Source organism: Acanthopagrus latus, chromosome 4 (genome assembly GCF_904848185.1).
Source record: "Acanthopagrus latus isolate v.2019 chromosome 4, fAcaLat1.1, whole genome shotgun sequence".
NCBI classification, from domain to species: Eukaryota; Metazoa; Chordata; class Actinopteri; order Spariformes; family Sparidae; genus Acanthopagrus; species Acanthopagrus latus.
Window position 1 is genome coordinate 7,345,751 of NC_051042.1, and position 26,408 is coordinate 7,372,158.

General features: G+C 40.9%; 1 protein-coding gene and 1 long non-coding RNA gene across 2 annotated transcripts in view; both read left to right on the forward strand.

Moving 5' to 3' along the window:
• The window catches only part of LOC119017925 (gonadotropin subunit beta-1-like), a 46,080-nt gene extending 41,729 nt beyond the window's left edge, over positions 1-4,351 (forward strand). Inside the window, exon 3 of the mRNA XM_037095122.1 lies at positions 1,750-4,351. Within this exon, the coding sequence (XP_036951017.1) occupies positions 1,750-1,953 (204 nt within the window). The 3' untranslated portion in view covers positions 1,954-4,351. The remainder of the gene's footprint in view (positions 1-1,749) is intronic.
• Positions 4,352-11,940: 7,589 nt separating this feature from the next.
• Positions 11,941-20,461, forward strand: LOC119017513. The gene is made up of 4 exons (XR_005074454.1): positions 11,941-11,998; positions 16,942-17,034; positions 17,541-17,768; positions 18,690-20,461. It is a non-coding gene; the product is annotated as an uncharacterized LOC119017513 (long non-coding RNA).
• The last annotated feature ends 5,947 nt before the right edge of the window (positions 20,462-26,408 follow it).

A 26,408-nucleotide genomic window follows, 5' to 3' on the forward strand; every position in this document is an offset into this window, starting at 1 on the left:
TCAATTCACACACATTAAATGGCAGTTTGTTTTCTATTTATTGTTTTTTTTTTTTTTATCTTGTCACCCTTCTTGCCAGTCATGTTCGCTAATAATATGCATTATTTAACCCACTCATCTCTTTATTGTTATTACCACAGTTGATAACCATGCTTGTAAACTTCTAGTTTGTATGAGTGTGAATTAAGGCAATCATCTGGAATACTTTATAATAACAATCATTCATAAATTGAAAATTTATAAAATATTGAACTTTAGTTTATAGTTATTTTGACATTTCTCCAACAATGAGATGCTTTATAAACCATGTATTAACATTATTAACAGTTGCAAATTATCCAAATAGTGTTTATAGATGAACCACATAGTATTTATTAACTGTTTACAAACTATGATTAGCATCACTTCAAGCTTTAAAGTGGCACTTAGTAGTGTTGGAGAAGAAATTCAGATTTGGAATATCAATATTTACAATATCAATATAAATAATAATACAAAGTCAGAACTAGTTATTTTTCCATAACTGAAGATTATTTAGTTTACTTAGTTTTGATCAGAAAGGAGAATGATCTTCATCGACTATATTTTGCCTGAACAAATTTCAAAGTGCATCTTTAAAGTGAACACTTGCTTGATATAAGGTTTAACAATATGTTTTTGTTAACAATTAAACAACTGTCCCCTGTTGCTATTAAATAGCTTAATGCTTGGTAAGTTTTCCCTGATAATAATGGATAATGATCATGAACTGAGCTTTAGATATACATCATTTTTGCATCTGATGATCAGTTTGATAATCGAGTTTTATAAAATAGTGCCTTTCATATCTCTGTTCTGCTTTCAGAGAGACTGAACAAATATGAGGAAACTGGAAGTGAACTAATAAGATTGCATGTCAGTTAAATTATGACATAATTGTGGATTAACATCTATTAACTGATGATCTATGAAGTGTTAACTAATAACATAAATTCAGTAACTTCATCTTTTCACAATCCTGAGTAATGAATTAGCTCAATATGACTTAATTATATGATTTATGCCCTTTTTATAAAGTGTATAAGTATATAGTGTGTTTCTAAACTTGCCAGTCACGTGCAGGTCATAGCAGGTTGTTATTATTTTTAATGGTTCCACAGCCCTTTGACTCAGTTTGGATCGAGCTCTGTCTGTTTATCAGTTTGTGCCTGTGAGTGCAGTCAGAGGTCAATAGTTTACAGTAATCTGCTGTTGGATGGCTGAAGATTTTTATTTATAATATGTAACATATCTGTATATTTAGGTGTTTTAAAATGACTTTTGTTATGTATTTTATTGATTTTTTTTCCAAGGTCAGTACATTTTGTTTGGTCAGAATAACTTCCCGGGGAACATCAGCTGATACTTGCAAGAGTGAGGAGGGATGTTGGAAAATGTGGCTAAACGTAACATTGATAAAACTTAAATATTATATTATACATTACATCTTCTGCGAACCATTCTGCCTGAGTCACGCCAAGTAGATTTTCATCAGCAGTGGTGGTCCCATGATCTCCCACTACTTCAAGATGTCATTGGACTGTCTTTTGTTTACTTTGTTTAACAAATGGCAGAAATGACATACTGTACTTGTAAAACATAAAATGTCTTCGATACAGTTCTTGCTCTTTTTTGTTGATATTTGTCGTTATCATAAATCACAAGGTTGCATTTCTATCCTGTTCTTTCCTGTTCTTCAATCATGTTGTCGTCTGTTGGTGTACTTGACAGGATCCAGTCTACCTAAGTCAGCATGACTGGGCTGAACAAAGGACCTGTAATGGGGACTGGTCCTATGAGGTGAAACACATTGATGGATGTCTGCTGGCTGTCACCTACCCTGTGGCTAGAAACTGCAAATGTACGGTGTGTAACACTGGAAACACAGACTGCGGGCTCTTTCTTGGAAATATCCCCAAATGTCTCCCCTTCTAAATAAACCTATAATCTGTTATAGGCCGAAAAGCATTGTAAGAACCTTTTATTGTTTGTCCACATTATATAAAAACTTCCATTGATCATCAAGCCTAAATTAACTTGTCAATATTCTGGTTAATCTACCAAGTGTATGAAGTGTGCAAACTGCAGTGCTGACTGGAGTGTCTGTTCACTGTGACAAAAGCAGATCTGTGTAACACACAGTATGCTCCTCTCCACTATGATATTCATCTATAACATTTGCCGAATTCACGAGAATAACCAAATAATTAAGAATTTATCATAGAAAGCATTATACAAAGATTATAACGTTTTTTCCCAACTCAAAATTACACAAAATTGAAAGTATTTATAAGGGAGTCTGAGGAATTTCTCTCTCTCTTCATCTCCTTGCTGTTGACGACAGCAGCTGGTGTGGCTGCTTTGACCTACAGTGTAGCATGACGTGCTTTCTTCTGTTTTCAAATCATTATGCAATTGTTACACGATATACAAACATTTCTCGTTAATAAGATATAAGTTATCTTGGCCATTCCAAGTGATAAAAAACATGAACATCATACACCATAAAGTGATTATACAGACCAACTTCTCAGCACTGCAAATGTAACTGATTTGAAGTGTCCTTGTCTGTCATTTCTAAATGGACCTTCATTAGTAAAATGAGGTTTTCCTTTTCTATTTTGTTCAGTTACAAGAACAGAATTGAAATCATAGGTCAGCAATTATCCACAGCACATTTGAACCTCCCTTGTTTCTGCTCTGTTCTGTAGTTAACTCCTTAAACACAGAGGAAATGTGTGCTTAAGAAACTCTTTAGTAAGATAGGACAGAAGCTTTAACATATTAAAGGCTGACTGAAAGATTCAATGTCTTACCAATATTTATGCCTCTGGTCCTGACCAAATTCACTGATCCCCAACATTTCAATGATCCTGAGATTCAAACTTTCATGCTCACAACTGGAGGTCAGACTAGAGGAAAAACAGCCGGCCTCACCTCTTTTTTGACAGGTGGAAATGAAAATATAGAGTTTATCCAAAAGCTCCAATATTGTGCTTGCTGATCAGTGGCTCTCTATAGGAAGCACTAAATTTAGAAAGTCCTCAGCAGACAAGCCATCCTCTCGTTGGGACTCCTAAAGTGCAGTATATTGTTTGGATGCTCTGGAAGAAAATAATATCCTATAGGTTTTCCAATCTGTTTTTTTAGATTTAACTGCTGCATTTAACACAGTGGAATGGTTCAGGTCGTACTTGACAGATCACATTTTTTGTGTCAGCCTTGGTGACTCGGTATCCTCCTCTGCTCCTCTCTCGTGTGGGGTCCCCCAGGGCTCAGTTCTTGGCCCTTTCCTCTCTCTATCTGCTTCCACTTGGTTCCATACTTTGGAAGCACGGCATGTCATTCCACTGTTATGCAGACAACAGTCAGATTTATGTGCTTCTTCAAAAGAAAGATGAACACTCTGCCAGACGGTTACTTACATGTCTTGACGACATAAAGGCCTGGATGGCGCTGAACTTTTGAAATTTTACTGATAAAAAGACAGATGTGATGGTTTTTGGTGGCGCCACAGGGACCCCCCCGTAGACCTGAGTTCCTTGGCCCAGTATATTAAACCTAATATCACAAACCTAGGGTTTAAAGTGGGCCCTGAGATTAATCTTAACTGTCAGAGCAAGGCTGTTGTCAAAGCTAGTTTTTTCCATTTGAGGCAGCTGGCCAAAATAAAGCCAATTCTTTCAAGGCAGCACTCTGAGACAGTAATCCACGCCTTTGTAACTACTTGGCTGGATTACTGTAATGCACTGTATGTGGGGGTCAGTGGGTCCTCCATCGCCCGTCTCCAGATGGTACAGAATGCAGCTGCATGTCTTTTAACTGGCACACATAAATACGAGCACATTTCCCCCATTTTAGCCTCACTGCAGTGGCTGCCTATTCAATTTCGGGTCCATTTTAAAATTATTTTATTTGCTTTTAAATTCCTGAATGGTCTTGCCTCACCCTACCTCTCTGAGCTTCTACACCCTTATTTACCCACCCGCTCTCTCAGGTCAGATGATCAGCTGCTCCTGAGTATGACTAAATCTAAGCGGAAGCTCAGAGGGGACCGTGCTTTTGCTGTGTCGGCTCCCAAACTATGAAATGATCTGCCTCGGCATGTTAAACAGGCCTCTTCTTTGTCGGTTTTTAAATCACTTCTTAAAACCCATCTCTTCTCCATAGCATTTGACACCTAGTAAGAGGTCGACTTGATCTGATTGATTTTATTCCTTATTTTGATTACTTTTATTGCATTTTTTACTCATGTTTTATGCCTTTTAATGTATTGTTGTATTTTGTGCTTTATGTGAGAAATGATGTCTTTCTATTTATGATGTCTTATTTATTTTTTCTGTACAGCACTCTTGTCAACTTTGGTTGTTTTTAAAGTGCTTAACAAATAAAGTTGGATTGGATTGGATTGATTTGAGTATAAAGAAATGGAAAGGATGCGTGTGGTTTGCACAAACATATTGTACATTGGCACCACTACATATTTGCTATGGAATCTAATCTGGATCTGTCACCTGGAGGGATTTCAAGTCTGTGGAAAAAAGTTTGATATTTCAGCCAGCCAATAAACTGCAAGGGTCAAAGCCAATTCCCTAACAAGTCAGACAATCAATGAAATGATTAATGATAGAAAAGGGGATTGGAAAACAAATTAATTTTTTGTACTTAGGAAGAAAACATGGGGCTGCTGTCTTGGCCTGTGCTATATCACATCATCAACATTTTTTTATACTACAAGCACCCCGAGGCTCACAGCCAGCTGAGAGAGAGCAGGATAGATGTGACATGAAGGAATTACAGGAAGATGAAGATACAGCCTCTATTTTCTCAAAATCAAATCAAATCAAATCAAATCAAATCAAATCAAATCAATCTTTATTTATATGGCGCTTTTCATACAGAAAAAAGTACCTCAAAGTGCCTCACAGAAATAAACAAACAACAGCAGAAAAATAGAAACAGCAAAATAAAAAAAAGGAGAAGATAGTTAAAAGAACCCAAACCCTCCCACCCCTTCAGACATGGACAGAGACATACACAGTCATACACACACTCACACATATGCACGCGGACACACACACACTAATACACACCCATACAGTAGCTGTCACTAAAGAGACATGGCTGGGCAGCGAGACCTGGTGCATGGAGAAAGCTACCTTTCAGGAGCCAGCCACACCGGGAGAGATGTCGGGCCAAGGCCGCAGGGAGCACCACCACAGAGACCACCCCAACCCGGGCAGACAGGAGGCCCCACACCAAGGTGCAGAGCCCTCTGGTCACCCGGGCCGGAGCCGTCCATGGGACAGCACCCGCCGCGGCCAGACCAGAGACCACCCCAGCCCGGCAGGCCCCCAGGAGGAAACACTGGAGATTAAGAACTGACAGACTAAAACAGTAAAATAAAGCAAAAAGCATAGAAGCTGAAAACACGGGGGACTAAAACATAAAAGTATAAAGGCTAAACGCACAAGGGACTAAAGGGTTAAAACAGTAAAAGAAAAAATAAATAAATAGATAAATAAAATAAAATAAAATAAAATAAAATAAAATAAAATAAAATAAAAATGATTTAAATGAATAAATAAATAAAAGAATAAATAAGTAAATAAATAAATAAAAGTGCTCTGATTAGTATGGCATAAAGGAATTAAGAAGAATTTAAATTTCAATTAAAAGCCTGGTTAAAAAGGTGGGTCTTGAGCCTCTTTTTTAAAACCTCTACAGTCTCTGCGACCTTGAGGCTCTCCGGCAGGCTGTTCCACAGTCGGGGCCCATAACAACAGAAAGCCGCCTCCCCGTGCTTTTTTGAACTAACCTGTGGTATGGTTAAAAGGCCGGTGCCGGAGGACCTCAGGGTCCGCGGGGGCTGATAGACTAAAAGCAGGTCAGATAAATAAGAAGGCCCAAGACCGTTAAGACATTTAAAAACTAGTAAAAGAACCTTAAAATCAATCCTGAAACGCACGGGGAGCCAATGAAGTGACTTTAAAACCGGTGTAATGTGCTCCCGCCCTCTGGTCCTCGTCAGCACTCGTGCAGCTGAGTTTTGTAATAATTGTAGATTCGAAATGCTCTTTTTGGGAAGGCCAGAGAGCAGGGCATTACAATAGTCTAAACGACAAGAGATAAAAGCATGCATCAGCACCTCCGTGCTGGCCTGAGAGAGAAACGGGCGGATTCTGGCTATATTCTTAAGATGGTAAAAACCTGTCTTTGTTATATTTTTGATGTGTGGAATAAAACTGAGCTCAGAGTCAAAAATCACACCCAGATTTTTTACAGATTGTGATGGTTTAAAATCCTTTAACTTTGGTAAAAGTTTCTCTTTCAGGCCTTCAGGACCAATGAGTAAAACTTCTGTTTTGTCCTGGTTGAGCTGTAGGAAATTTGCTGCCATCCATGTCTTGATATCTAAAATGCAGTTAAAAAGGACATCAATAGGCCCTGTGTCATCAGGAGACACAGCGATGTACAGTTGCGTATCGTCAGCATAACTATGAAAGCTGATGCCGTGCCTCCTGATGACGTCCCCAAGGGGAAGCATGTACAGATTAAAAAGAGTTGGACCTAAAATTGACCCTTGGGGAACCCCACACTTTATTTTGTGGGTTTCTGAGGAACATGTATCCATACTTACAAAGAAGTGTCGGTCTGTGAGGTAAGAAACGAACCAGTTAAGAACAGTACCAGAGAGGCCGACCAGGTTCTTCAGTCTATTTAATAAAATGTGATGGTCTACTGTATCGAAGGCGGCGGTTAGATCCAGCAGTACCAAGACTGTGAGTTTATGGTTATCTAAGTTGCACCTGATGTCGTTTAAAATCTTTAAAAGGGCTGTCTCAGTACTGTGGTTCGTCCTAAAGCCAGACTGATACTTCTCTAAAATGTTGTTTGCAATTAAAAAATCATTCACTTGATTGAAAACAAGTTTTTCCAAAATTTTACTTAAAAGCGGTAAGTTGGATACAGGCCCATAATTATTAAAGATGTTGGGATCTAGGTTGCTCTTCTTCAGAAGGGGCTTCACCACCGCCGTTTTAAAGGAGACGGGGAAGACACCCGTCTCCACAAAGTGTTTTAAAAAACGGTGTGGGAATTGGGTCTAATAGGCAGGTCGTGGGCTTTACTTGGGAGAAAACTCGACCAAGTGTCCTCGCATCAACCAGGGCAAAACTCTCTAGTGTTTCCTCGAGTAAAATCAATGATCCAGGTGTGTCGACATTTAAAATCTGTTGAGGTAAGAGACTCGTTCTGATGTCATTGATTTTACTTCTGAAGTGGTCTGCAAAATCCTCGCAAAGGGCGTTAGTTGGTGTTTTGGAGGATCTATTAAAATGTGTGTTTGTTAAAAAGTCAATTGTGGAGAAGAGGAATTTTTGGTTGTTTTTATGTTCGTCGATTAGCTTTTGGAAATGGGAGATTCTTGACTGTTTGACTGCGTTATTGTAGGTTTTGAGGTCTTCACGTAAAATTTCATGGTGAACGGTTAACTTTGTTTTTCTCCATCTCCTCTCAGCACTCCTGCAGTTTCTCAAGAGTTTTTTAGTTTCTGTATTTCTCCACGGGGGTGTAGGTCTTGTATTAATGTTTTTTATTAAAAGTGGAGCCACTGAGTCCAGCGTTGATTTTATTTTATGGTTAAAGCTGTCAACAATAAAATCACATGGTGCTGGTAAAATTTCTGCAGGAGTGCTCTGTAAAATCTGGATAAAATTTGCAGCCACTTCAGAAGTTAGGTAGCGTTTCCTCACTGTTCTCACTGGGGCCTCCCGCTGGTTAAAACTGGTGATTGTAAAAAACACACAAAAGTGGTCAGACACAGCCAGGTCCACAACAGAAGGCGCACCAATGGACAGGCCATAGGTTATGACCAGGTCCAGGGTGCGCCCCCTGCTGTGGGTCGGCTGCGTGACATGCTGATTAAAATCTAGACAGTGTAGAAGGTTTAAAAATTCTCTCGACATCGTATCTGAGGGATTATCTATGTGCAAATTAAAATCACCCGTTATTAATATTCTGTTATAATTGCTGTGAGTTATTGACAGTAGCTCTGAGAATTCACTGTTAAAAGAGGTGGAATAGCGGGGTGGTCTGTAGACTGTAATACAGAGGATGGGGGGGGCTGCTAAAAACAAAGGCATGGTATTCAAATGATAAATATTTGTTAAAAAAAAGACTTCATTTGACAACATGGTGTCTTTAGTGATTGATGCAGTTCCACCTCCTTTTTGTCCCCCTCTTGTAGAAAATAAAAAGTTAAAATTCGGTGGGGAAGCCTCAGTGAGAACAACAGGTGCATCAGTGCCAAGCCATGTCTCTGTCAGGAGAATGCTGTCTAAACTGTTATCTAAAATTAAATCATTTATGATAAAAGATTTGTTTAAAAGAGAGCGCACGTTCAGCACGGCCATTTTAATGTCCGTGCTGAACGTGCGCTCATCATGTCTTTTCAGAGGAATGTTAAAAACACAGTTTGGTCTAAAAACAGTCCTGCGTGTGATTCGTCTGCGTGAGAGTCTTGTTTCAATGGTGTGGATGTTGTCCTGTGCCTCGGGGGCAACTGAATGGGGGGCGTGTGTCGTGTAGGTAGAGGCGGGTGCGGGTGAGTGAGTGGGATGCGTGTTTACCGTGAGTCAGGAGGTGGGTGTGGTGCAGGAACGGACAGTCAGGTCAATGTTGACAGATAAAAGCCGTGATCCCTCCTGGTTTGGGTGGAGGCCATCCCGTTTAAAAAGGCTAGGCCTGTTTAAAAACGCTGTAAAATTGTCGACAAACGGGATACTTTTTGTCAGGCAGTACCCCTTCAGCCACAGGTGCAGCTGACGAAGGCGGCTGGTGGTGACGTCACCATACCTAGGTGGGGGGAGCGGGCCGGCGATAATTAGCCGCTTCCCCGTGTCCAGCAGGCGATCCACGAGGGAGATGTAATCGCGTTTTAATACCTCCGACTGCTGGGTTTTGAGGTCGTTGATGCCGGCCTCCAGGACCAGCGTGGAGGCCGAGCTGTGCTGTTCGCTCAGCTTGAGGGCAGAGGATGCGACCTCATTCACGCTGGCTCCAGGGTGGCAGAAGGTCCGGCCGCTGTCCGCTGCCACGTGCCTGACCATGGAGGTCCCGACAACCAGCACAGAGGGGGTGCGCCGCTCCACTGGCTGCCTGGAGGTGCGTCGGAGGCGGGATGGGGCGACGCCGGATGGAGCCTGAGGCACGGATTTATGGCGCCGTGCTGCGGGTTTTCCTCGCCGAGATGGAGGGGAGGGATCGGGCTGGACAGGTGGACCCCGGACCCTGGGCTGGTGAGAGCCACGACCAGTTGGATGAGCAGGTCCCATGGGCGAGCCGGACATGGCACCCACGGGAGGGAAATCCTGCAGGCTTAGAATGTCAAACCTGTTATCCAGTGGAAGATCCGGGGGCGGAGGAGGAGGAGATCGACGAGCCCCAGCGCCCCTGTGCACCACTGACCAGTGGTCCCCCAGCCTGAGTGGAGTTTAGCTCACCGGAGCCTCCATTCCATCCTCCCGTCTGAGGCACAGCGGGTCCGCGGTGCGTAGGCAGGAGGTGGAGGGTGCCGATGACTTGGGCTTGGCTCCCTGGTGGTGCCAGCGGGACTCGGCTAGTGCTGGTGCCGGAGTCTCGGTGGTGATTGAGCCGGTCCATGGCAAGGTGGTGTTGTCCATGGTCGTCATGCTCCGGTCACCAACGCCGGATGTCCTCAGGTGGGAGATCAGCTTCGCCTGGTTTGTGGCGACAGTGGAGAAATCCATAAGGATTTTGTCCTTCTGTTTGAGGTCAGCCTTCAGACCAGAGACGCTGTCCCTCAGTTTTGAGAGGGTGGGGAGGCAGGATTCACACACCGCCAGCATGCCTGCAGCCGGCGAGGAGATTCGGCGTCTGGTAAGTAGCTCCCAGAGCTACCTGTGGCTAGCTGGTTAGCTAGTTTGCTAACGTTTAGCGAAGTGGTGTCGGGAGTCAGGCGTATTCTGTCCTGACTTAACAAACTTTTGTGCTGTGTCACTGTTTGTCAGAAAAAATCCATCCAAAAACCCAAATTGGATCCAAATTGAAAACTTACACAATCGGCACACTTGAGTAAACACGCAATACACATAATACGGAAGTATAAATATTGGCATTTAAATGGCATTAAAAGGCACAAACCTCCAGCAGTACTGAAAAATTCTCCAAAGATGTCATTTCTATCACGGCTTCTTAAATTGAATTAATCAATCCCAAACCCTCGAGCTAAAGCTGGAACCGATCTTTGTTATCTCGTTGTTATGGCCAAAGACAGACAATAATGGACATTCTCATATATGACTTGATGCCAACCTTTAATCACTGTTTAATCATTGCTTGGCCAGAGGCTGGCCGGTAATTTACAAGTAAATTTGATGTTTTGGATACCTCGAAGTATCCTTGAATAAGTTACTGAACCCCAAAATTGTTCCCGATGTGCAGCTGGCATCAGTAAGGGTCCTGCGATGAGCTGGCGACTCATCCAGGGTGTACCCTGGCCTTCGCCCATCGAGTAAACTGGATTTGGCCCCAGTAAGCCCCGCAACCCCTTAGGGGAAAAAAGCAGCAACATCTCCACAACCCTCACAGATAAGCGGAAAAGAAAATGGAATGGAACGGATCTGATGTTTTGCTGAAGAGATGTACACAGCTCACAACTAACACACCTTCTTGCCAAAGGTTTACATTTGTAGATTTATGCCCCTTGCTAAACTGTCAAAAACAGGAAAAAACATCAATATTGGGTTGGTGGTTATATTATTTTTATTTAATGAATTTTTCATTTGTACAAATTAATTGTTTGAGTTTCTGAAAATTGTGAAAATTGCTAAGTTAAAGATGTCATTTTAAGCTATTTGAACAAACAGAATTGAACCAGCAGTCAAAACCCAAAGATATTTAGCATAATAGAGAACATAATAAAGAAGCACATTGTCGCATTTAAACCACTATATATTTGGCATTTGTTGTTGGGATGAAAGTGTCCGTCAGTCCACCACTTTGGTCTTTGCAGCTCCCTGGATGTCTGCGCTCTCTCTAATGACTGTTGGAGCCAATATTTAGATAGACATTTTATCAAATTTATGGACGATTCTGCTGCTCTGCTGGAGGAAGGAAATTGACATGGCCATGTAGTGTCAGACTATGATGAATTTTTCCTTGAGATGAAATTTCTAAAACTTAAGGACAAAAGATATTTGAGAGGGTCTGGAGTGAACTATTATCACTAGTTTCTTGTATCATTGGCTGTTATAAGCACGCAGGACTCTAAATGGGCACATTCATTTATACTGTAAAGGAATTTGCAGGAAAACAAATTGGATGAAAGTTACTTGCTGAATTGTCTTTTCCTGCATTTGTTTCTGTAAGTTCTTTGTGCACAGTATCCTGGTCTGGCAGCTTAATAATATAATTAAAGTGTGATATAATGTGATATAAACCAGTGAGAGTGCTGGTGTGTGTGTGCTGAAATGTTTAAGAATCAGAGCTGTAGTCATCCACAGAAACAGCAGCAACTGTGCTGCTTTGTGTGTATTATGTTGCCTAGTAACAATATTAAGAAGCTAGTTCTAGTTCTAGAGGCTCTGTGAGGCTCTGTTAAGTTTCAGAGGTGCTTTAAATTAAAGTCAGCATGTTAATATGAATGTTAGTAGTTTTTCTGGGATGTTGGTCATAAAAAAGTGATCATAAAATGTAGTGGGGGGGTTACTTTTTGAAACTGAAGAGGATGTTCTATATAAATACAAAGAATTTCCCAAGTTTTTAAAATGAATCTTCTACTTTAGTGCTCAACAGTGTCTGCTGCTCTGAGTGGTATACATGCACTAAAATTATCGCACGGTGAAAGTGTCCTCTGTGCACAGTAAAATCTCTTATCATGATGCTACACGGATGTTAGCAACACAGCGCTAATTTTAGCAGTAGGGTTACTGCACGTGAATCATCTCCTCTGCCCTGGGTGAGTGACACAGCGCCATCTTCAGCACAGTACATGAACGAGAATCACGTCCTCAGCATCAGTTCTCTGCCTGCCGTAGGTTCGTGAATCATGAACGAATCACAGCGCAAACGAGAATCACATCCTCACAGTTCTCTGTGTGTGTTGCGGCAGGTCCACTCCCGGCCGGCATGATCTTGGCTGAGCTCAACTGAACTGGGAAAGGAACGAATCAGTGATCTCGTTCACTTCATTCACCGAAAAGATCCATTGGTTCGAACAACATGTTCGCGACCGACACAACACTAACACAAGCGCCACCCGCTTATTGCATCTCGCACAAGCGCAGAACGTACACGCTACTGTGCAGTACGCAGTACGTCGAAGCAGTGTGTTTCAGTGCAACTTTTCTGCCGAACAGGTCAGACAAGAGGCAACAGAGTGGTCGAAGTGTGGTCCTATAAGGGAGTTGGACGTCTGCGCAGTGTGCGGGGGCCTTTAGCACTAGTCCCAACATAAATTGAATGGCTTTCCTGCCACTGAGGTTGAGTACAGGCTGCCTTTTCAAACCATGATTCAAACGGTGTGGCAGACAGGGCAGCAACAACCCGTTTTCTAAACTCCTCTCAAGGCTTGGGCAAACAAAATATAACAGCATCTATTTTTATAATTATCATCTTCGAAAAGATTGTTTTAAATGTTCGTCCTTTTAAAGTCATTTTTACACCCACCGGATAAGGAGGGGGCGCTGTAGAACTCTGCAGGGTTCTCCCCAGACGGTGGAGGAGCGTCCCCCCACGATGGCGACCGTCCCCCCCCCGCTGATGGTGCGCCCCACTACACTAACAATTTCTGGGGAGAACCCGCCATTTATTAAGCAGAAGAAGACGAATAGTCCTGTAATGTGTTTTTAAGTAAAAAGATTGTTTTGGTACATGTGGACAAGGCATGTGCCAAAACGATTTTTTTCCACCGTCTTCCTCGGCATTGTTTATATTTGGGTCCAGACAGATCCACTGAAAGCAACTTTTTTTTGGTACATATTGTAAATATTGTAAATAATTTTTAAAATACTCAGTCCATGTTAGTAGGGGTGAGTAGCCTTTTTTCTTTGTACACCTTTTCTCCTGTTTTTTGTTAGGGAGTGAGGTAAGAAAACCTGTATTCATGTTGACTTTTTTTTTGGCATTAGGGAAGTTATTTTTTTATTAAAACTCAGCTTGTTTTGTTTATTGTTTTAGGTATTGTTCACTCTGAAGTATGTTTCGTTTGGGTAAATAAAATCCCTTATTTTTGCACTGCATCCATGGGTTCTGGTGGGGGTTTTTTTGTTTTCTTGGGAGTAGGAAAGGGGAGAGATGTGTTGCACTGTTATGCTCCCGTATACCCTAGGCCGGGGCATAACAGTGCAACACACGTTTCTTAGAAAATATGACTCCATTTATAATATTTATAATGAAGCCATTTTTTTTTTTAGATTATCACAGGTTGAAATGATTTATTATCTAGCCTTTTTTTTAAACATTATTATTCCTCGCGCATCTTTTTATTAGTGGGCTGTGCTCGCCAGCTGGTCAGATGGCCCGCGTCTGGAGCTGGCCAACGAAAATGTCCACATGAGGCATAATGCAATGAAATAGTTTCAGGAAGAAGCTGAAAGTATCATCGTCCAGTAGCGGAGGAGAATTTTTTCTCCAGTTCTTCCAGCTGCTCTACACTCTAGCGATGATGTCACGCACTCTAGCTCACGCAATACACACCCATTACAAAATCAGAAGAAGGCCTAAAAATCCTTAAAACCAAAACTGTGATGATTTGGAAACCGTAAAAGATTTTTAAAAACTGAATACATGCCCAACATTTCAAGGTCTTCTGACTCTTTAAAAGGTGGAATGGTATCCGTAGCTCAAAGCATGAAGCACAAGAAGAGGTTGAAAGCCGATGAGTTTTGAAGAGGATTTTAAGATTTTCCCATTTACTTTCCATTCAAACTAATTAGACTGCGACCAAATCGTCACCTATTGGCCGATTTGCACCAAATTTTACACAAAGCCTCATCAGTCCATGGCACACAATTATGAACATTTACGTGATAATCAGACAGTATTTTGTTAAGATGTACACGATCGTCTGCTTTCAACACAATATGCAGGAATTTGTTGTTTTAAATTTCGGGCGTTTTATGGACTATCAAAATTCTTTTGATAACTTTTTGTCAGGAGGGTCCACAGATGGTTCACGCAAAGTTTAGTGCAAATTGGTCAAATTTCCTAGGAGGAGTTTGAAAAAGTACGTTTTGCATTTGTCGCAATTTTGCGGATGGAAAGTTAATGCAAAAGTGGGCGTGGCCTACACCAAATAATTCAGCTGAATTGAGGGAACATGTAGATATAAGGTTTAACAATGTGTGACACATTACGTGTGACTTATGGGCCAAAAACGCTTTCACATGGAAAATAGCGCCACCTGCTGGTCATTTTTGGTATGTAAGTTGCAGGGGCTAGTCTATACCACCCCTATGAATTTCATTTCCATAAGTGTTAAGGTGTGGGCACAGGGCCAAATATAAAATTAAACTGGCACCACAGCGCCACCTAGCGGCCGATTGCTAAGTCCTTTGTCAGATATCCTCAAGAGGGGAGTGGCAATGATTATACCAAGTTTGGTGTCAATCCGCTCAACCGATGTGGAGATATAAACTATTGGTATTTAAAGAGCGCCACCTTGTGGTCATCGCCTAAACTTTTGGAAACATCCTCAGGAACTCATGTCAAAGTACTATCTCAAGTTTCATGTCATTTGGACACACCATTGTGGAGATATCCAACACTTCCTGTTTGGAAGAAAATCTGCAGGAAGTTGTTATTTAATAACTTGAGTATTGTTTGGCCTATCAAAATTCTTTTAATAACTTTTTGTCAGGAGTGTCCACAGATGCTGTGTGCCAAGTTTCGTGCAAATCGGTTAAATTGCCTGGGACGAGTTTGAAAAAGTATGTTTTCGCCATTTTGCAACGTAGCGAAAAAAAACGGTAGGCGGAAATGGGCGTGGCCTATACCACGAGACTCAGCCCAATTCACGTGTGGATATAAGGTTTTTGAATGTGCGACAAAGTATATGGCAGTTATTAGCCAAAATGCGCTGTGCATAATAACAGCGCCACCTAGTGGTGGAAATTCAGGACGACAATAGATTATAAAATGTTTCGCCAGGTGGGACTTATATTCCAAGTTTGTTGAGTTTTGGGGTATGTCCAGGCAGTGAAAAATGCAATCATTTCGTCCAAAGAAAAAATTAATTAATTAATTAAAAAAACAAAAAAATAAAGAATTCCTTCAAAAACAATAGGGTCCTTGCAGGTTCCCTGCTCGGGCCCTAATAAAGAATCACTTCAAAAACAATAGGGTCCTTGCAGGTTCCCTGCTCGGGCCCTAATAAAGAATCACTTCAAAAACAATAGGGTCCTTGCAGGTTCCCTGCTCGGGCCCTAATAAAGAATCCTTTCAAAAACAATAAGGTCCTTGCAGGTTCCCTGCTCGGGCCCTAATAAATAAATAAATTAAAGCTGCGAGCAGCGTTGGACAGGCCCTCGCAGTCCACGCACCTTGGGGCATGCCGCCGTCAGGGCATGCTGCCTTCAGGGCTTGTTCAAGCAACACCCTTTGCTGAGGAAGTTGTTTCTCCATAATTCGGTGACCTGCTATTGCTCATGAAATAATGTATGCTGAAGTCAGAAAAACTGTGTTAACTGCTGCATGATTCCCTGGACAAAGACTGAGTCAATGGTCTGCCTCAGGAGCTGGCTGAAGAGAATATGCATACGAGGCATGATGCAAAGAAATACTTTCAGGAAGAAGCTGAAAGTATCATCCTCCAGTAGGCTCACAAACTCTCTAGTTTCTCGCTCAGTGGTAGGCTCAAACTCCCCTGATGATTTCAAAACACTGGATGATGTCACCTTTGTGCTAAAACACAGTGTTCACGGCATGGATATGGAAGTTCCATCTTACTTGGTTTGCTCTTGGGAGTCTGTGTGCCACCACTCTGTCATGCACACTGGTTCACTGGATCTTGAAAAAAATCCAGAGAATCCAGCTAGGTCAGAGAAGAACTGATGGTATGTGAGATGTCACCTGCTGCATGATGAAAGCAGAATGAGAAATGCTTTATTCATCTGTGAGTGTAAATTGCTTGTGTTACACCTGCTCATAGTCAAGTGAAAAATATGCAGGGAATTCACTGGAATATAAAAACATCAGTGTATTTATAAAAAGGTTAGGTACATGTCAATTGCTGTTTTTTATTCCTACAAATGTCACATTTACATGTCAGAATGTGGATGTTGTTAACACTGCTTCAATATCTGTCATTTATCATCACAGCAACAGCGTTACATTATTAGTAACTAATTTAAAGCACTTTATAGAACTCGCCTTTATAAAGTTGTGTAATTGCATCGTTTAAAAAAATTAATTAATTAAGAAATACGTGCTTTTGTTTTGAAATGAGACAAATCGGATATGGCGTGTGTTAGCTCTGTACACTTCACGCAGAGACTGAACAGCGCCTGTAGCGGTGACGTCACCTTGTTAGTTTGATTCCTTTTCTGTCATCGAACACCACCAAAAACGTCCATTATCGGAAGTTCTTCAGGAGTGGTACGTTGGTTATGTGTCATTCACCTGTAATAAAACACCTAATATAATCATATTAAACGTAATCAACAAGAAATGCCATTGGTAACACCGATACATGTCATGGTAGTTGATTAAGTAGTCAGACATTGTTTTGAAATTGTACGGATGTCGTAAGGTATTGCTGGTTAGCTAGCGTTAGCTATAACGTGCTAATGCTAGCGTTGGATGGATACATGAATGAAAAAGTGCATGTTACAAGTCATGTCAAAATGTGTGTTGTTAGTGTTTTTTAGTGTTCTTAATGGGTTGTGTATTTCTTTATTAAAGATAAATATGTCTTACCCGGACTCTCCAATGAAGTTCAGCATCGTCAATGACCCTGAGGTGATGGCGCTCCGCCAGGAGTGGCAGGTCATGTCTGTAAGTATTTAACCATGCAATTCATATCGATAGCCAACAATGTTATTACCGACATTTACCGCTCCAACCATGAACTGTGAAGCTTTGTGGCAAGCGCGTACGCAGTGTCTGTATAGATGTAGACCTGATGCCTCATATAGCAGGTTTTCCCGTTGCTGCTATACCTCTGCATGTCCACAATTCTGGATGTGACAGATGAGCCCCGTGAGGTAACACAACTCAGTGCAGTGAACTTTATAAAGTAGACATATGCAAAATATTGTAACTTAGCTACCAGTGAATGTAGTGCTCTTGCTGTGATGATAAAGGACTTAAATATTGAAGCTGTGTTTACAACAACCATATTCTGATATCTAAATGTGATATGATATTGTTTTCAGTAACACTTCATGATAAAAGTTAGAGTAGGCTACTATTATAAATATATAAATATATAGTTATATATAGTTATTAACTGTAATGTTTATTTATGTTTGGGAAATGTTTGTATGTTGTGTGTGTTGCAGTACTCTTGCTTGGATGAGGCGGTGCCACGACAACATCAACATACAAAAGTTCCCTCGAAATCGGGGAAAAATTCCTCAGGGTCACTGGCAGCTTTGCTCGTAAGCTGAATGCTTCTTCAGCAAAGGTGGAGTGGCAGAAGAAGCAACACCTCTCTGACAAGGCCACTATTGAGAAGCTACGAAGTGAGTTGGCTCAACTCCAACACAGTTTGAAGCCTCCTGCATCTGGTAAGTTCAGTTAGTAGCCCTTTTACACTATTCATTATCTCTGGAGTGGTGGTTTGCCAATTCACACAGAAAGCCGGCACTTCAGCTCCTAAAGAGACGTGATGGTACACATCTTGTTGATGTTGGTGTTTCGCAGGTGTCCCCCTGTCATTCTAAACCTGAGGACAGTTTACAATCATATGGATGCTGTTATAATGTTTTGTGATTGAGATCCTGACCGACCAAACATTGTGGAAAGTGATGAAGTTACTTTTTTCAAGCTAAATTACTAATACATAATCACCATTAATAAAGTGGACATTGTCGGATTCCCTCATTTGTGGGGATGGAGGCTGTTTTCTGGGGGAAACTTCCCTGAAGTCTCTGTCGGGACGGCTGACGGTTGTGTTGATTTATTTTCATCATAAACACTCGGTGACTTAAAGTTTTGTGCTGATGACAGACAGAAATGTGATGAAGTGTTGGGAGGACAGGCATGAGGACGGACGCTTCTCCATGTACAGCTGTGGTATTTCTTTCCTCATATAAGTTGCCAAAGACAGTTACAGTTACTGTGTTACTTTTGTTTGGTCCTCTAACATTGCTTTGTGGGACATCTCTCTTTATTTAGTTGAGTGCAGTTATCAGACTAGTCAGACCGACATGCCCCTGCTCCGCGCCTCTGACTTATCCATTCACAGTGGTTCGGTTCACTAATAATGCGGCCTTGATACTACCTGCAGAGGCGGATCAGAGCCGGAGCGAAATTTCACTCCCTCCGCATCTGACACTTTCACACGAAGGACGGTGCGAAGAATTGGTGCAGGATCTCGGCATGCAAACAGCAGTGTGAATGAGGCTACTGTTTGAGTCAGCAGTATATGCAAAGTGTGGGGAAAAGTCAAACATTTCTTCTTACACTATGATTGTGACCATTTGCAGAAGTTACGGATGAAGAAATGCTCCAGGTGTTGGAGGAGGGTAAGTCACATTCAAGCTGTGCCTTTTTATAATTGAATTGTAATAATGTATTTGCCTGTTGTTTATGCTATTTGTTGTAGGAATGGTGGAGGTGTTGGAGGAGGGTAAGTTGTAAATGTGTTAGTTTAGACTTCAGACTTTTATTCATCCCACATGGGGACAATTCACTTGTCACAGTAGCAGGTAGACAGACGCACAGATATACAATAAGTAAAGGACTTAAAATACTAAAAAGATTTGAATAAGAGAGAATAGGTAAAATATAGAAAGCACAATAAGTTATGTGAATTATATACAGCAGGCAAAAATATGCATTATATGCATTTAAATAAATTGTCAGAATATTGCCTTGTTGAAGCTGGTTGCATAAATGAATACATCGTTTGAAAATAAACAGACTTAGTGTATGAATATGAATATGTACCTAAAATAGTATTATTGCACAGAATAATTGCACAAGATGCCAGAGATAGAAGTGTAAGTAGTGCAAAATATATAGGTGCTTATGATGCTATGTTAAGGGTTATTGGTGTTGAACAATCTGACAGCCGTTGGAATAAATCACCTGTGGTAGCGTTCTTTATACACCGTGGGTGAAGCAGTCTGTTGCTGAAGGAGCTGCTTAAGGCCCCCACTGTCTCCTGTAGGGGGTGAGAGGGGTCGTCCAGAATTGATGGCAGCTTGGCTATCATCCTCCTCTCATCCACCTCCTCAATGGAATCCAGAGGACATTCCCAGACTGAGCCAGGCCTTTTGACCAGCTTATTGAGTCTCTTCCTTTCCCTTTCTGAACTGTGGATGCTCAGAGAGTCACAGGAAGAGACATTTAAGCCGTGCCTTTATGTGTGAGTGTAATTGAATTGTAATAATGTATTTGCCTGTGTTGTTTATGTCATTTGTTGTAGGAGTGGCAGAGGTGTTGGAGGAGGGTGAGTTCTAAATATGGTAGTTTAGACTTGAGACTTTTATTTACCTCACATCAGGCAAATTCACTTGTCACAGTAGCAGGTAGATACACATACAGATATATATATTTAAATAAAGTGTGAGTATTGCTTTGTTGAGATTAGATGCATAAGTAAATAGTGTTTAAATACAGTATTTTAAAATGAACAGACTCAGGGTATGAATATGTACAAAAAAGAGAATAGTATTATTGCACAGAATAATTGCACAAGATAGCGGAGGTAGAAGTTTAAGTAGTGCAGATAAGTAGATGCTTATGATGTTACGTTTAGGGTTATATGTGTTGAACAGTCTGATAGTTGTTGGAATTAATTACCTGCGGTAGTGTTCCTTCTTACACCGTGGGTTTAGCAGTCTGTTGCTGAAGGAGCTGCTTAAGGCCCTCACAGTTGCATTTAGAGGTGAGAGGGGTTGTCCATAATTGATGTCAGCTTGGCTAACATCCTCCTCTCACCCACCTCCTCAATAGAGTCCAGAAGACAGTCCAAGACTGAGCCAGACCTTTTCACCAGCTTATTGAGTCTCTTCCTTTCTGTATTTGAGCTTCCACCACTCAGAGAGGGACAGGAAGAGAGTCAAAAGACTCTGATGAGACTCTTTGTTACATTAAAGCTGTGCCTTTATATGTCAGTGTAACTGAAGTAATAATTTATTTGCCTGTATTGTTTATGTCATTTGCTGTAGGAGGAGAAGATGTGGTGGGAGGAGTCTGAGGAGTTTCTGTTTGTGTTTCAATTTTTGTTCATTTAATAAATGTTGTTTGCATACGTGTTTGTTTCCTTTTGTATACAACATCTATGGTGATTAGGGTGTTAGGAATTGTCATAAGTGTTCACACACAAAACAGTGGTAATATTACCATTAGTATTCCAGATGTGTTAGTGTTAGCCATTAGTTATTTGTGTGTTTCTGAAAGAAGGAACATAATGTTTCTGATAGTGTGAGAGTTTGGTTTGTTTTATAATGACACAGTTAAATTAGTAGTATGTACAACTATTTTGTTATATTCGTTAAAATAGTCATTATGATTTGAGAGTGGAGTAAGATACACATCAATTATGAAAAAATTCCACTGTCTGTGGGTGCAGCCAGTGTGTCTTGGTTTGCAAGAATTTGACACTTGAATCAACAGAACTAGTCATAAGGTGAGTGTCTGAGAAGTGTCAGTCATGGCTGTGTGTACACTGTTGGTAGCCCCCTCCTTTGTGCAGTGTACAGTTGTGTTCAAAATAATAGCAGTGTTGTTAAAAATGTGGGTAAAGCTCAAAATCCTTCAAATATTTTTATTTCCATTCACTGGGAACACTGCACATTATATTTTACATGAAAGCATCAAGAAAAAAGTAGCAATATTTGAATTAATTTACAGAAAATGAAGAAAAAGTGGTTGTTGGCTGTTCAAAAAAATAGCAGTGTCTGAATTTTTCACAACAAACTCATGTTTACTCAATGAACTGAAACAACATTAAGATTTAGCATTCCTGTGATTAACAAAACTAATATTTAGTTGCATAACCACCGTTTTTGAGAACTGCTTCGCATCTGTGTTGCATGGAGTCAACCAACTTCTGACACCTGGAAACAGGTATTCCATCCCAGGATGATTTGACAGCCTTCCACAATTCCTCTGCATTTCTTGGTTTTGCCTCAGAAACAGCATTTTTGATGTCACACCACAAGTTCTCTATTGGATTAAGGTCTGGGGATTGGGCTGGCTACTCCATAACCTTGATTTTGTTGGTCTGGAACCAAGATGCTGCTCGCTTACTGGTGTGTTTGGGGTCATTGTCTTGTTGAAACACCCATTTCAAGGGCATTTCCTCTTCAGCGTAAGGCAGCATGACCTCTTCAAGTATTTTGATGTAAGCAAATTGATCCATGATCCCTGGTATGCGATAAATAGGCCCGACACCACGGTAAGAGAAACAGCCCCATGTCATGATGCTTGCACCACCGTGCTTCACGGGCTTCAGAGTGTACTGAGGCTTGAATTCAGTGTTTGGGGGTCTTCTCACAAACTGTCTGTGGCCCTTGGACCCAAAAAGAATAATCTTTCTTTCATCAGTCCACAAAATGTTTCTCCATTTCTCTTTAGGCCAGTCGATATGGTCTTTGGCAAATTGTATCCTCTTCATCACATGTCTTTTTTTTTAACAATGGGACTTTGCGGGGGCTTCTTGCTGATAGATTAGCCTCACACAGACGTCTTCTAATCGTCACAGTACTCACAGGTAACCTCAGTTCATCTCTGATCTCCCTGGAGCTGATCATTGGCCGAGTCTTTGCCATTCTGGCTATTGTTCGGTCCATTCGAATAGTCGTCTTCCTCTTTCTTCCACGACTCTCTGGTTTGGCTTTCCATTTCAATGCATTGCAGATCATTTTGGCTGAGCAGCCTATAATTTTTTGCACTTCTTTGTATGTTTTCCCATCTTGGATCAACGTTTTAATTAAAGTACGCTGTTCTTCTGAACAGTGTCTGGCACGACCCATCTTTCTCAGGTTCTCAGAGAAAATTGCATGTAAAACATGTGCTGGCTTCGTCTTTAAATAGGGGACACCTGAATGACACCTGTTTCTTCACATAACGACTGATCACAGTGATTGAGCTCCACACTGCTATTTTTTTGAACACACCCCTTTCACTTAATTATTCGACAACACAGACTCAGGAACATTCATATCATGAATGTTGGGTCTGTTGGGTTTCTCTGACTCTACTACACCGACTGGTAAATTATTTGCGATGTAATATTAAGATTTCTACCAAAAACACTGATTAATCTGGTTAGTCATGTTGGACTGCTATTATTTTGAACACAACTGTATGTCAGGTAGTGCTACTCACCCCTGCAGTGCATCCCCTCACCAATACTGTTTGGCGGCATGGCGATTGGTGACGACTGCTTTACATAATGTCAGTACATGACATTTGGGGGTTGTTTTTTTTTCACATCATACACTACAATATCACATATAATTGAAGGGTGATTTATAGCAATACATAGTGGACACAGGCAGAGTTAGTCTCAAAACTTTTATTCCATTTTCATGACATTTGCAGGATTCGTAGGTGTCAATGATTCAGCCAAGAGTGACAGGAGACAAGTGTTTGCTCTCTAACGGTGCCAAAGCCTTTTCATCCCTGCTTGGAGCTGTACTTTTTCCTCTGATTTTGTCAAGACCTTATGATATCCTCCACACTAGCCATCTGAACATATGAAATTGCTGATTACCACTTTCACTGAATTTTGAATTGGCTAATGAACTTTGTAACAGCTGTGGTGTTCCTGATGAAAATTGAATAGCATAAGAAATTAATGGGTAATACTAGATTACGTTCATTCATTACATAGAAAATATCCGCACACACACAGATTTCTCCACGTTAAACATACATTTCAGGCTGAATAATTAGGTGTTATTTGTGGTAATCTGTGACTTTCTCACGCTTATGTGACCACTTGGCAGCCACACTCTCCTAACAATGTGTCATACCTCTTCATTATGGCAACTACGTTTGCACAAAACGCTGGGCAAAAGCAATGGAGTGTGATTTTCCCAGCTTTCTAATCCTATGTGAGTGCATCACCAAATGACTTTGTCAAAAAAGGCATCACGTCACAAGTCCACTGTCAAACTTATCCGTATTCATCGCGTTTAACTTGACCGACGACCCAAACATAACAAAAAAAAACCTGACGAAAGTGACAGTGTAAATAACCTAGACGTCTCCCTGTGCAGGCTGATATACGTGTGGGAAGTACTGGTGTTTGCACGTATTATAACATCGGCTGCCTGTCAATGACACCTTATCGCTGTATTAGCTGGAGTTACCCCAGTCTCGGTCCCTGTCTGTAGTAAGTGGTGTTGATTTAATAGTTATTTTTAATGTAGCATAAATTTGCATTATTGTCGGCATGAATACTCTTTATGTGAGAGATAAAACCAAGCAAATAATTTACTTGCAAATATATTATTTCTGTATTTTGACTGTGTGCGTGTTGTCTTCTGGTAGTGTCGGACTCTACAATTAATTTAATGTAGTGGGGATAAGTTACAAGGAGCATTTCAGCATCCACTAAACATACACACAACGTGTTTATTTCACACATGTAATTTAAGGATGTATATTTAATGAATCATGTATTTTTTTTATTATTTTGTATCATGTAATGTAATTGTATTTTTTTTATTGTGTTTTTTTTTTGTTTGTTTTTATTTTTTGTTTCTGCTGGGTTGTTGTCACTACATTAGCTACGCTAATCTTAGCTAATGTAGTGCAGGAGTGTCAGGGAGGGAGCTGAACATCCAGCTGAGATGCAGACCAAGCTGCATGTCAAACCAGGTGCATAACAAAGTAAGTATGTCTCTTTTTTTTTTTCAAAGTGATTCACTTGCATCGAGTGATTTAACTCAATGATGATGTCATTGTCTTTCTAGGATGATCCAGTGAGAAGGACCCTCTCTCCAGCAAAGACAACAACCCAGAAGAAAATAAGGGAAGTAATATTTCATTAAATTCTCAGCTTTCACTTCAAATGTTTCCATCAGTGTTTTGAACCTATAACTAATTTATGTCTTTTAAATCTGGCAAAATATATACAGACTACAAGAAGAAGACCTCCAGAGGACTGCAGCAACAATAAGGGAAGTAATGTTTCCTTTAATTCTCAACTTTCACTTCAAATGTTTCCATCAGTCTTTTGAACCTGTAACTAATTTATGTCTTTTAAATCTGGCAAAATTTACAGACTACAAGAAGAAGACCTCCAGAGGACTGCAGCAACAGTAAGGGAAGTAATGTTTCCTTTAATTCTCAACTTTCACTTCAAATGTTTCCATCAGTCTCACTCTCCACTGAAGAGACAACAACTCTCAGACTCGGGATGAAGACCTCCAGGAAGAAGGCCTCCTGTGCTTGTTTTTTGGAGAGAAATAAATATCATCTCTGTTACAAGATGTTGGTGTATGCCTGTTGAATTATTAATCATTTGCAAGTTTAGTTTTAGTTTGTGACAATGAAAAGATGAAGACGCTGAGAATGAATGGTAGGTGGTGAAATGAACACATTGGAGCATTGCATTGTAGTATCATAGCATTGACAATCGTCATTTCCCATTGACAGTGAATGGGGCTGAGTGAAGAAAATGAAACTTTGTTTTTCAAACATCGACATCTCTGGTATACTTTAACCTGGACACACCATTCGAAGTGTAAAATGTAGATACAAGTCCAAATTATCAACGTGGGATTCAATTTTTGCTTTAGCTTTCATAGTTTTTTTGTCACGGGGCAAAGCGCACAGCCCACTCTCGCGATTCCCCAGTGGGGAATTGTCTAGTTAGTGGGCTGTGCTCGCCAGCAGAGCTATAGGGTGTCCATAGTGGGCTGTGTGAAGCACTTCATCCTCCCATGATTTTTTGGCAGTTAACTTGTCTCGCACCGTTTGTTGCACCCAAACAAAAAATATATCAAAACGTGCGTCTCGATCTGACTCGGTATGCTATCATTCAGATTTTTGAAATTTAAATTTTTCGCGACGTAAGGGAATGAATGGGACGATGTCAAAAACGTCGCAAATCTGCAACGTTATTCAAACATCTCCTGCTCGGGCATACATTCGCCTAGAGACACCATTCTAACTTTAAAACGTAGGCACAAGTTTCGACTATTTAAGTTGTATTTGAACTTTTTTCCTATGATGAATAGTTTTTGAACTCTGACCCTTTAACGACGATGAGTGATTTCGGGAAAATTTAGGGTTTTCAATGAGTGTGTGTGGCGGAATGTTCATGCAGCAGAGTGCAACTGACAGAGTGAGAGAGACTCAAAAATTAGCTCAGAAATGTTCTCTTTCCATGACGATCCCGGCCACAAATTACGGAAAAACAAAAACAGTGATATTTTCCAGAGTTGTAGCCACACTTGTCTTCTCTCTCACAATGTGTCTGCTTTTTCGGTCGGATTTACGGTTTTTGAATTATCTGCCTCTGACCGACCAGAGTAGCTCTCACTGGCTCCGTTCACTCCTATGTTAATCGGGAAGAGGATTTTCGAAACTGCACCCTTTTTCAACTCGCTCGTGTTACCACATTTCTGACACGAGGACCACGAAACTTGATAAGCGTGTTCTTTAAGGCCTTACTGGCTTGATCGTGAAAATTTTTTGCTGCTATCATGTATGGTTTTGAAGATATAGCACCAGTTTTACGTCCTGCATGTGAGGCTGAAAGGGCTGAGAAATCAGCTGTCCCAGTCCGTTAGTGGGGGGGGGGGGGGGGGTCTCTCTGTCTCTCTGTCTGTCTCTCTCTCTCTCTCGTTCTGTCTCACTCTCTCTCTCTCTCTCTCTCTCTCTGTCTGTCTCTGTCGCTCTTTCTATCTGTCTGTCTGTCTCTCTGTCTGTCTGTCTGTCTCTCTCTCTGTCTATCTCTCACTCTATCTCTCTGTTTATTTTACAATCCATTGTACATTGAGAGCCATTTTTTCTGTCGCTAACTCGTCCCATACCCTTGAACGCACACAGACATACAATACATCAAAACGTGCGGTTCGATCTGTCTCGGTATGCTATCATTCAGTTTTTCAGAATATCAATTTTTCGAGTCGTAAGACGCGAAAAACTCCCAAACATTTCCCATAAGGAATGAATGGGACGAGGTAAAAAAGTCGCAAATCTTCAACGTTTTTCAAACATCTCCTGCTCTGGCATAC